Source organism: Maylandia zebra, linkage group LG4, assembly GCF_041146795.1.
Source record: "Maylandia zebra isolate NMK-2024a linkage group LG4, Mzebra_GT3a, whole genome shotgun sequence".
In the NCBI taxonomy this organism is placed as follows: domain Eukaryota; kingdom Metazoa; phylum Chordata; class Actinopteri; order Cichliformes; family Cichlidae; genus Maylandia; species Maylandia zebra.
In genome coordinates, this window is record NC_135170.1 from 32,328,534 (window position 1) to 32,340,436 (window position 11,903).

At 41.7% G+C, this 11,903-nt stretch overlaps 2 protein-coding genes across 2 annotated transcripts; both read left to right on the forward strand.

The window, feature by feature from the left end:
- The first annotated feature begins 3,614 nt into the window (after window positions 1-3,614).
- On the forward strand, window positions 3,615-5,782 carry ccndx (cyclin Dx). The gene is made up of 4 exons (XM_004552533.3): window positions 3,615-4,233; window positions 4,348-4,563; window positions 4,738-5,058; window positions 5,279-5,782. The coding sequence occupies exons 1-4, from the start codon at window positions 3,967-3,969 to the stop codon at window positions 5,426-5,428; spliced, it is 954 nt and encodes a 317-aa protein (XP_004552590.2). The 5' UTR covers window positions 3,615-3,966; the 3' UTR covers window positions 5,429-5,782.
- A 281-nt stretch (window positions 5,783-6,063) lies between these two features.
- On the forward strand, window positions 6,064-11,446 carry nucb1 (nucleobindin 1). Its single transcript, XM_004552493.4, has 13 exons — window positions 6,064-6,177; window positions 7,352-7,475; window positions 7,574-7,681; window positions 7,820-7,952; window positions 8,260-8,363; window positions 8,580-8,765; window positions 8,862-8,952; window positions 9,067-9,125; window positions 9,351-9,443; window positions 9,530-9,619; window positions 10,513-10,683; window positions 10,775-10,892; window positions 10,981-11,446. The coding sequence occupies exons 2-13, from the start codon at window positions 7,356-7,358 to the stop codon at window positions 11,064-11,066; spliced, it is 1,359 nt and encodes a 452-aa protein (XP_004552550.1). The 5' UTR covers window positions 6,064-6,177; window positions 7,352-7,355; the 3' UTR covers window positions 11,067-11,446.
- The last annotated feature ends 457 nt before the right edge of the window (window positions 11,447-11,903 follow it).

Here is an 11,903-nt window from a genome sequence, read left to right on the forward strand (position 1 = left end):
AGCTGCAGGATGCAGGAATCTATAAGAAAGATTCCAGCTCAATCAATGAGCTGTTTTAACTCCTTCCTTTATTCTGATTGGTTGTCCCTTGCAAACAGCAGTTTTGAACAGCAGATGCATCTCAGGTCCAGCAGCCAACGCTGTGTACCTGAGATGACTACTTTAGGGATATCAGCTCTCACTGACATCATATAGAGCCAGAAGTAGAAAAGAAATACCTAAACTGCGTGTTTAGAGCACTCTGAGCTTTTTCCTCTCAGGGATTAGCTGCACACCCTGTCATTTCATTATTTGAAACTTTGGCCATATTTAATACGACCATCAAACATCGTAACTGTTTATAACAGAGGTAATAGCTCCCCTTTAGTGTAACACCCAAATGCTGTCAAAAACTCAACTGATAGTCTCAAAATTGTGATAAATACATTGATTTAGTGAAGATGTTTCGCTACTCTGCGTCTGTGTAAAAATGATTCCAACGACTCGTTTACATTTGTCCGATAAATCTGAGGTCAAAGACTGACAGACTGTTACAGTAAACTGCACTTGTTTATGTCTTAACTTGTGAACTGGTTAAACTTTGCCCTCCCTAACCTCTCCTCCCCCACTGGCCAGCAGGTGTCTGTCTGAGGTGAATAGCTCAAGGGGAAAATAGGGCCTCTGTTCTCCACTGTCCTGGGAAATGAGCTGGAAAATGAGGGGCGGGCAGCCACACCCCCTTCTCAGGACCTGCTGCACTCCTCCTGTGGCTGGTGGCTGTCTTCGAGCCCCTCGATCCATTTTGTTTGAATACAGCTGCGGTGTATGAATTTAGCAGGGTGCTTAAACAGCCCGACGATCTGTCACTATCGCCCTCTCGCCCTCCCACCGTCCCACCCCATCCTGACCTCACTTGACTGGCAGAGCCAAACTTACTCAGTCCTTCATTCAAACTCAATCTGCTTTCAGCCCTTTTCAAAGCCTGTTTATAGGCGAAGGCCTTGTCGACCGCTTTAAACCTAATATTCTCTCACTAATGCTACAATCGACTAAGAATTGCAGGATTATGTCTCTTCGTGTTGTCATTATGCAGAGTGTCTAAGAATAACCATCTCAGTTAGACAATGTGGCTGCTGATCTACTCCCTGTGCCTCAGATTCTCATCTATGATTTGTTTATTATGAATTCAGTTACTCAGGAAAATTGAATGAATCTGGTCTAGGCTTGGAACACTGGACACAGGATGCACTGGCATTGTTTTGTACAGGTTTAAACTTTAACCTTGCATGAATATTTTAAAGGGAAAACATTGTGCTCTTGTGTTAATTAGTTGTAAACTTTGGGTAAGTTCATGTACAAGCCCTGAAATACCCTAAAAGAACTCAGAATTGCAGTATAGATTCAATGCCTGCGTGTACATTCAAACATGTGTTATAATATGCTTTTAACCACTGATTCTGATTTGGAGGGGGGGGTGTATTAATTTTGGGTTTCAGTCTTTTTAATTACTATTGTGTGGATGCCATATATTAGACACAAGACTTGGGAAAATTACATCATGTATCACATTAAAAACACAGAACTTTTGAAAGCCTTCTTGTAATCATCCAAAGTCTCAATGAATACATCCACGTCAGAGTGTAGTTTCTATTTTTATTTTAGTTAATTAAAATGTTTTTAAACATCCAGTGTTAATTTTTTTTAGTTTAGCTTCAGTAACAACCATCATATGAAGAAGGAAAATGTTATGCATTTTCACAGAAAGTGGGACTGTTTAATCAGGTCTGCATTCTTGGGGATTTTAGCTTTAGCTTGTTATGATATGGGTTTCAGGTTTTGGAATATTTTATGAGATTATGTTAAGTGGTTGTGATTATTTTTTATTTTCATGACTTTCATCAAAGTAGCTCGTGCTTACGTTGACAATAGCGAAATTTAATCAAGTGCTTTATCGGAACATTGCTCATAGTATAAGTACAGATTTCAGGTGCATGTTCTCCCATTGTGTATTTCCATCTTTTAAATCTTTCTTATGTTTGTTCAGTTTACCATTTTAGGACTATTGTTTTGTCATATTCTGTCTTACTGAGTTTTTTATTTATAGTCCTTTGGTTGCTGTAATACAGAACCTGCCCAACTTTGGAGATAAATGAAGTGTTCTTTTTTTTCCCTTCATAAAAATACTGTTTTGGGTTACATATGAAACTGAATCACTTCTTTGTCACAGCAGGTATGAATTATTGATGCTCAGCTGAAATCAAGTCGTGGTGATCCACAGCATGGTGTTCGTATCTCTGTCCATTTAACTCCCATTTGAAACCTTAGCTGCCATTGACGCCTTAAATGTGTGAAGAGCCACCTGTAATGAGTGTGTCAAATACAATCTGTATTCTCCACTGGGGAGTGCGACCCCATTGTGACCATCAGTGGGCTCCCCGGGGAGTGCGTGAAAAGTGTGTCTACCCCATGAATGTGTGAAGTGTGTGTGTGCGAAGAGCCAGCAGCAGGCAGAAGGCCAGGAGCTGTTGTCTGACACTGATTTGTAAAGGGAGACAATACGGCTCGTTGACCTGCCCGGCTCCACTGTCTGTTGCACATACCTCGCCCGGCCCTCCCCGCTGGCCTCGCCGCTCTTTATACAAGAGCAGCAGATTGCCACAGGGAGGGGAGACCGAAGGGGACGCAGGTTGCTTTGACAATGACAATCTGTGACGACAGAGAAGCTCAGAGCCAAAAGTTTGACGAACACATTTATAACTACTTTTGAAATCCCTTCCTCTCCCCTGATAAATGGTGAGAAACGCAAGATGTGTGCAGTATTCAAGGTATTTTAATGTTTCCATCTAAAGAGTGCAAAAGCTTCCAAAAAAGAAATCTGTTTGCAACCCCACTGTCAAATATTATTTTTCTTTATTGATTAATTTGTAATTGTTTCAAAAATTGATTCATTTTTTTGTTTAGTATGTTTGCACGCAGCTGTTATATTGTTTCCTTACAAAAGAATATAGAATCTATCTAGAATTACCAAATATCTTTGTTAAAAAACATTTGTAAAAACAAAGAACCTTTAGGGTATTCTCGCTTGAATGAAATGTGAGATTTTACTCTCATTTTATCTATCTTTAATTTTTAATCACTTAATCACAGTTCTCCAAATGCATCCTGGGACATAAGCAACATTTTAGGATTGCAAACCTGCAAACCACCGACTCAAATCATTATACGACACAAAAATCCCTGAAACTGCACAGACAGAAATAATGGGACTGTTTGGGAAACTAAAAAAATATCAGAACTTCAGGATCTTTCTCTGACAGCAGGACAAGACTGAACATCAGCGTTTAACATCTCTCCTCCCGTGCTCATGTTGTAAACAAACACCCTCATCCTTTTGTCATCCATGCCCATTGTCACAGTCTGGAGGTGCTTCGCTCTCTCTCTCTCTCTGTCTCTCTCTGTCTCTCTCTGTCTCTCTCTCACCCCTCGTTGCCTTTTCTTTTCGTCCTTCTCTTTTTTCACTGTCGGTGACAAGCTGTTGCTCTGTCCCTGCGGGCCACACCCTCTCTTGTCTGTTCCTCTTTTCCCCTCCCCTGCCTCCCTCTCTCCCCTTGCTCTCCTTCTTTCTCCCTCTCCCCACCTGTTGAGGCAATTGTTGCACAGATCGCATTGTTTGTTAACTTATTATTTTATGTCGCTCATGAGGGTCTCTGCCCCTTCCTATGGCATTTCCCACCCCTCTGGACCACTCCCCCTCTCTTCCCGACTGCTGGGTATAAAACTTTGAGCTTCTGGTGAGGGGGGATATTCAGCAGGGCCACCTCAGGAAGACTGATTTCAGCAAAAACCAAGAAGGCTCTACAGTGATTTACCAACTTCCATTTACCTGCAAACTATTCAGCTTCCTTGTGTGGCAGAAGGACGTTGGTTTTTCTTTTAATTCCCTCCTGGACATAAACAAGTTCATATTTTAGCCAGCAGGCTGTGCAGATGGACAGAGACATGTCTGTGTCTCTGTGGTGTGAGGAAGTGGAGGATGACCAGACTCAAGATCAGAGCCAGAGGGAGGCACAAGCCCAGGGCCACAACAGTGGCTCGCCTCAGCTGCGAGCCGCCTGGGACCCAACAGTGTCGGGGCATCGAGTGATCCAGAGGCTGCTTCACGTGGAGGAGAGATACATGCCCTCCATGCTCTACATCACCCTCATCCACAGGGATCCGGAGCGCAGGGAGGAGCTTGCCAAATGGGCCCTGGAGGTATTCAGTTCTCTCATGCTCCAGTTTTTCGATTTGCCTCAAAGTGCTGGGTGAGTTATGTCATCGGGACAGCTGTGATCCTGACATCTTTCATCCTTTTTCCCTCCTCTCCAGGTGTGCTGTGAGTGTGGTTGTGATGAGACAGTCTTCCCCCTGTCTGTCTCTCTGATGGACAGGTTCCTGTCTGCGTCTCTGTCTGTACCGGTCTCATTGTACTGCCTAGCTGCTGGCTGCATGCTTATAGCCTCGAAGCTCACAGAGTGTGACAGCGTGACCGCTGACACCCTGTGTGCGGCAGCTGAATACAGCTTCCTGCCATCGAACCTGTTGGTGAGTTTATCTCATACTCCGAATAACCTAATCCCATTTGGGAGTCTTTCCCAGCTGTGGCCCTCTAATACCTAACAGTGATTTGTCTCCACTGGATGCCAAAGTCTTTCAAATGTAGCCCATAAAGTTGGGCTTCAGCTAAAATTTTCCTGTTTTCATGCTCCCTTCCATTAGGAAATGGAGCGTGTTATCCTCGCCACCCTCCGATGGGACACAGCAGCAGTGACTCCGCAGGATTTTCTCCCACATTTTCTCGCCTGTGTAGAGGAGAGAGGAGACAGTGGTGAATCTGCAGAGGAGCAGCTTTCCACCCTGCGGCGGCACAGCGACACGCTGGCCGCCATGTGTGTCTGCGACTCCCGGTTTCTGGGAGCCCCGCCATCGCTTGTTGCTGCAGCATCACTGAACTGTGCCCTACGAGGTCTGGGCAACAAGGGCCTCACTCAGCTGGCCCTTATGAGTGAAGCATTGGCTGAACTGTGCCAGACCGACCTGGTGAGAATGCCTGTTTTGTTTGCAAGTAGACTCAATTATTAGATTAGATTTGATTTAAATGAGGTTTTCAGTTGGAATTTTAATTTTGCAAAGGGACAGAATCAACAAGAAGCATTTTCTTTTGTTTTGAAGGGCCTCCTTGTTTCAAAGCTTTGTCAAATGCAGTGAAATACACATATCTTACACAAAAGACTTCATTTTTCTCTTTCTTGCTTTCCAGGCTGTCCTGCAGTGCTACAGTGAGATGATTGAATATGCCCTCCACCAGCGTCTGAGAAGTGGGCTTCAGCAGGGCCCCACAGAAAAAGACGAGGAGGTGGAGAACGAAAGGCCTGGAACACCAACTGACATGAGAGAGATTGACTTGTGAACACTGAATGAAGTATTGCATTGAAAGTGTCAACCAATCAAAACCCTTTAAGCTCATCAGTCAAACTGATATAAATTCAATATGACCTCAGAATGCTCTGACATTTTTTCCTCATATAATTTAGCTATTTTTGTGTGTGGTTGTTAATTTATTTTTGTTAATTTATTTGTGGAAAGGCGTTTTTTCCACGTGCCATATTTAATACTTCTATCAATTTTATATTAGGCCTAGATTTTTTTAAAGAATCATATTTATACCTTTTATTTATTATTCATGCGCAATTGTTGATTCATTTTATGTTAATTTATTTCAATTTACCATAACTTTGTGTTTTTGTCCTGAGTTCAATACACAGAAAATCTATTTTTAAAGCTATTAAAAATGTTTGTACATATTTTGTGTCTATTTTTTTTTACCTAATATCCGTTGATGCCTTCATGTGCAAAGCCACGCGCCTCCAAAAGCAATCTCTTATATTTGATGTTATCTCACTAAAGGGGGATTTTGTCTCATTAATTATGTGGCACATTTATCACGGTGAGCTTGCATTATGTTCACTATAATACAAAATTGTGATCACAATTCCAAAGCTCCTTACCCGTAAAAAAAAAAGGATGTGTATGATATTTCCGACGTTACCTGAAGGGAGCACACAGGAGGAGATCCGCATTCCCATGACGTCAGTTTTATCCGACGCAAATACAGCTCGTGCTTGAAGCATTGGGTCAGATATCCAAAACAAACTTGCGGTAAGATACTGCCTATGTAAGGATGTTTTTCAGTGTTATGACAAGTTTTATGTGTCAGTTTAACGCCGACCAAGAGTGTACGAGAAATTAAGAGAAAACTGTGTCGTAGAAAGAAATGTGCTATGCGTTTCTTGCTTACATGTTCGGCGATGTGAAAACACGGAGCTCTAACATCATCTGTAAAATCAATTAATAACGAAAGAGGCCTGAAATAAGCCATAAGCGAATCATTAATTTAGGTTTGTGTTGGGTTTACAGTGACAGGGGTTCGCTGTTAACGAATAGATTATTTTTGGGGGGCTAAATCGTCATCACTCCGTATCCATTTTCCGCATCCGTAGTGTTCTTACTTAAGCTAGTTAGCTTCCTAGCAATAGCTAAACAATACCATTAATTAACAAATGCCTTATTAATAAATAATAATATAGATGGTATCATTACAAATGGCACATGAAATCTCATCTCAGAATGCCGGTATAGCTCCTATTTGTAACACTTCTTCCCTCTTGGATTACATCTATTGCGTTAATTCTTATCAAAATGTCATATTACTGTTTTTTATATATCCAAGGATACATCGAAATCTACGAAGAACTACAGTTTTAGACTTTGTATAGATCCTTGCAGTCGTCTGGTGAATTCGGCATTCATCGGTCATCAACTAATCACATTAAAACCTAAAAGTGACTAGCTCACTTTCCTGCTGTAACCACTGCGTATAATTTGTTGACTGAGATTAAGGTTGTATAGGAGTTAAATTATATAGTATTGGGGGAAAAAAATAGAAAAAAGATGATAAACTATGTCCAGAGCACTACCTGAGGTTTGTTATTGGTGAAGATCATTCAGATTCTCACACTTCCTAAACTACAACTACAGATACCAGAAGACACACCACTCCTGGAAATCTACATAATGTATACACCAAGTATTATGAAGTAAATGTAATGTAATCAAAACAATAGGAAATATGACCTATTTGCACATGAGTATCCTTACAGGGTCTTTTGTTTGAAAATGTCATAATTGAGTTGTGTGTTGTGAGATTTTAGGGGAAGGAGGTTCTCTGTGAGTTAAATACAGATTTTTTTAATGTACCAAGTTACATATAAATGTAGGTATGTAGGAGAACTGACACTGGAAGATATTTTTGTTATTGATATTCATATTAAAGGAGGATGAAGTGGATATCTGGCTGGCTCCTGCTGCTGTCCATCTCTGTCGAGGTCTGGTCAGTGCCTATAGATCGCAATGCAGCCCAGCAGGTCCCTAAAGAGGAAGTGCAGGAAGAGAACATGGTAATGGCTCATTATTCTGTCATTTGTTTTTTCTTCTACCTCGTGACCTGTTTTTATGACCAGAGACTTGTTGTGGTTAACATTTCCTTACAAAATAGGACACTGGCCTGTACTACGACCGGTACCTCAGAGAGGTGATTGAGGTTTTAGAGACAGACCCGCACTTCAGAGAGAAACTGCAGACAGCAAACACAGAGGACATTAAGGTTGGTTTCCACCTCTGCCTCTGTTTCACGTTCTTCCTTCTCAGTCGGTAGGCTTCCCTGTGTACTGTTTACATTCTAGCAGCTGGCATTGTGTCCAAACTGTTTAAACTCACCTGGATTTCTCATGTTTGCCATCAGAACGGGCGTCTCAGTAAAGAGCTGGACCTGGTCAGTCATCATGTCAGAACTCGCTTGGATGAGCTGAAGCGTCAGGAGGTTTCTCGTCTCAGGATGCTGCTAAAGGCCAAACTGGACAGCACCAACACACAGAGTGAGTGGGATTCCTTTGATCCACATCACTGAAAAGTTTGCAGTTAACTGTATACTAAAGTTCTTATTAGATTTAATAATCTTTTTTAAAAAATGAAAAAGATTTTTAACACCTTCACAGAAATTTGTGAACCATTGACTTTTCTTATCTTAACTGATTATGGAAATTTTGTATGTCAGTCCATTTTTATCAGTCTGTTATTTACAAAAAAAAATCTCTGTACAAATCTGTGTATTTATTCAGTAATATATATAGAACCAAATGGTAGTCCAGTATGTGATTGGTTATTCACATATGATCCATACAGGTCTTCAGATGGACCATGCCTCCCTTCTGAAGCAGTTTGAACATCTGGATCCGCACAATCAAAACACCTTTGAGGCCAAAGATCTCGAGCTTCTAATCTCAACGGTAAGTTGCTGCAGCGATAAATGAAGAAGAATTTTAGGAGTTTTTAAAGAAATTTTTTGTCCATTTGTTTCACAGAGTGTGACAGATCTCGAGAATCATAACAACACTGATCAGACTGTCTATTTTGTGCTATACCTCACTTATTTTTTAAAAAAATATTATTAACAGCAATAGTAGCAGCAATAATATCTTTTATCTCTCTGGCTTTTCATCTAGGCCACTAAGGACCTGGAGAACTACGACGCAGAGAGACACGAGGAGTTCAAGCGCTACGAGATGCTGAAGGAGCATGAGAGGCGGGAGTACCTGAAGAGCCTTGATCAGGAGAAGAGAGAAAAGGAGGAGAAGAGAATGCAGGAGCTGAAGGAGAAACACCGCCAGCATCCTAAAGTTAACGCTCCGGTGGGCGACTGATACATCCGTGTTCGTTTTTATCAGAAACCATTAGAAATGACTCAGGTTTTCAGTCTGTTTTTAAAAAATATTTTTCCCACTCAGGGTAGCGTTGATCAGCTGCGGGAAGTTTGGGAGGAGACAGATGGACTGGATCCTCAGGAGTTCAATCCCAAGACCTTTTTTAAACTGCATGGTGGGTGACAGCAACTCGCTTTAAGCCATTCTCTTTTTTTCATGTTAATGGGTTATATGTTTTTTTTTAAAAACAAAGAAAGAAGGGTTCTCATTTATTCTCTGTTTCATTTAGATACAAATGAAGACGGTGTTTTGGATGAGCAGGAACTGGAGGCTCTCTTTACAAAGGAGGTGTACAATCCTGCTTACATCCACATCATGACTGCTTCAATTAAACTTTGATTTAGATTTAGTTTTATCCTGAGACTGCTTAAAATCCTGGTTTGATTTCTATTTCCTTCAAAATGCAGCTCTTCTCTGTGTTCCTAAGCTCCTGCAGGCTTTTTTACAAGCTGACAGCAGACATATGCACAGCATCAGAGTAGCGGCTAACATCTGTTTATTTCCCTCCTCCAGCTGGAGAAGGTCTACGACCCAAAGAATGAGGAAGATGATATGATGGAGATGGAGGAAGAAAGGCTGAGGATGAGGGAGCATGTCATGAAAAATGTAAATTGTTAATTATTTATCTCACCATTTCCCACCTTTACTGGGTTTTTCTTTAACTGACGCAGCCAACCTTCCTGTGTTAAAAGGTGGATGCAAACAAAGACCGGCTCGTCAGCCTGGAGGAATTCCTCAAGTCCACAGAGAAGAAAGAGTTCAGTAATCCCAAAGAGTGGGAGGTAAGGAGCTCAGAGGTGGCCTGAAGGTTGGGGAAGTGGGTGGATGCTTTGCACTGGGTGTGTGGTTCAAGTTCCCAGGATGAGCCTGGAAAGCGTGGGTGCTGAAGTTGAACAGTTAATGAGTCTCTCACAAGTTGACCCAATGAAAACTCTTTGATGTACTTTTTATTTTTTAATTCCTGTTTACCAATGGACATTTGGAAAATCAGACTGGGTGTGACAGTGGTGTTCTTTTCAATAATGAGATAATGCATGCATAATGCTTTAACTAATTTCATCGATTGGGGATCAGATAACTATAAGAGGGTGGAGTGTCCACTGCAGGTTAGGGCAGAGTTTTTGGATGAATTGGAATTCTCAGAGTCTTTTTCACCAGTGTTTTCACAGTGCGGAGCAGGAGATTGAGATACAGATTGGTGCAGCATTTGTTGTGATGCAGACGCTGTATTAGTCCGATATGGTGAAGAGAAAGCTGAGCATGAAAGCAAAACTGTTGGATCTCCAGTCGATCTACATTCCTATCCTCACCTATGGCTCCAAGGTAGTGACTAAAAAATAAGCTAAAGGTTAAAAGCATTACAAGTAAGCTTATGCATAGGGTGGGAATCTTGGCCATTTGGGAGGCAACTCCTTCGTGGCTAAAGGAGCCTGTTGAGGTGCTTGAGGCATCTAAACAGGATGCCTCCTGTGAGGCTCATAAGTGAGGTGCTGGTGTTGGACATGTGCTACCAGTAGGAGGCTCTGCGGCAGACACAGAACATGATGGAGAAGTTATAGGCCCCAGCTGGTTTGGAAACATCTCGATGTCCCTCCCCGGGAAGAGGGAGGGACGTGTTTTCTTTTTTAAATGGATGGATGTGTGCGTTACCTGCATCCCGCTGTTGTCGCTGCAGACTCTGGAAAACAAGCCAGTGTATACAGAGGAAGAGCTCCAGCGATTTGAGGCTGAACTCAGGGACAAGGAGGAAGAGCTGAAGAGGAGGGCTGAGACTCTGCTTCAGGAGCAGGAGCTGCTGAGGGAGAGAGGCAAAGCCTTGGAGGCCCAGAGGAGAGAGTACCAGCAGGTAACAATCCTACCCTGGCGGTCACTTTCTTACATCATCTGAAACTTAAAAAATAGTTAATTGTTTCTTTTTTTCTTTTTTTAAATGGCAGGCTGTATTAGAAATGTCTCAGCGACAGAAAGAACAGCAGGCAGTGGATGGGCAGCCTCCTGCGGGTCCTAATGGAGAACTACAGTTTCAGCCACAGACACAGAAACCTGAAGATAAAGGTAAACTGACTGTGACATATCCAGCATTGTTGTTACATTCTTTGGCTTGTGTTTTAATTCATTAATTTTTTTCATATTTCTCCCACAGAGGCAAAAGCTCCAGCTGAGCCCGAAGCTGAAGCCCAAAATAATCTGCCTGCAGAACCCCCACAGAATCTGCCTTTGCACACCTAATGTGCTCAGGCAGCTTACACACACACACACACACACACACACACACACACACACACACACACACACACACACACACACACACACACCTAAACATACACACATTTGGTTTGATTTACCCTGACACAGATATCCAGATGGGTTCTGCAAAATGCATTATGTGATCTGTGTGCATAGGTTCAGACAGACCGGCTTGTTTCTTGTGACATACTGAGTGTACTGAGTGTTAATGTCTGTGGTCTACATTAGATTAAAGATATCAAAGCACACGGTATTAGTACATGTATTCTCAGAAATCTTCAGTTTCAGTGAAGCTGTCAATCCTGCAGAATTGCATGTGTAAAATCACAAACGTTGCCGAATAAAATCTTAATTTAAAAGTATTTTGGGGAGCACTGTGTGGGTTTTTTTTGCAACACTAAATCGCACAGCTTCAGACATGATCGATTGTCATTATTTTTATGTGGGTGCTGAAGTTGAACAGTTAATGAGTCTCTCACGAGACGGAAGATTTTCAAAGTTTGTTATTTATATGACAAAATTTGCAACTATACATGCCAAGGTCAAGAATTTCCAGAGAGTAATGCAACACTTCGCTTTGTGGATAAGGAGGAAAACAACAGAAATATTCGCTTGTTTCTGAAATTCAGTTTTTCTCAGAAAGATCTGAACAAGATCTTTTTGTGTGAGCTATTTATTAATGTCAAATATGCAAGGACAGTTTAACGAAGAAACAGTCAGCAGGTATTTTACACTCTTGAACTATTGTGGAAAGAGATTAACAGTAAGTAAAAAGAGCCCGTGCTTAGATAAACTGGTCCAGTTTTTTGGGAGGTGCTG

What these genes read in the sequence shown, in the direction of transcription:
- ccndx (XM_004552533.3), top strand. Translation starts at nt 3,967, where the DNA reads ATGGACAGAGACATGTCTGTGTCTCTGTGGTGTGAGGAAGTGGAGGAT. An exon ending in TTGCCAAATGGGCCCTGGAG is followed by an intron (nt 4,234 to 4,347) that starts GTATTCAGTTCT and finishes CCTCCTCTCCAG; the next exon opens with GTGTGCTGTGAGTGTGGTTG. An exon ending in AACTGTGCCAGACCGACCTG is followed by an intron (nt 5,059 to 5,278) that starts GTGAGAATGCCT and finishes CTTGCTTTCCAG; the next exon opens with GCTGTCCTGCAGTGCTACAG.
- nucb1 (XM_004552493.4), top strand. Translation starts at nt 7,356, where the DNA reads ATGAAGTGGATATCTGGCTGGCTCCTGCTGCTGTCCATCTCTGTCGAG. An exon ending in GACCTTTTTTAAACTGCATG is followed by an intron (nt 8,953 to 9,066) that starts GTGGGTGACAGC and finishes TGTTTCATTTAG; the next exon opens with ATACAAATGAAGACGGTGTT. An exon ending in AGGCTCTCTTTACAAAGGAG is followed by an intron (nt 9,126 to 9,350) that starts GTGTACAATCCT and finishes TCCCTCCTCCAG; the next exon opens with CTGGAGAAGGTCTACGACCC.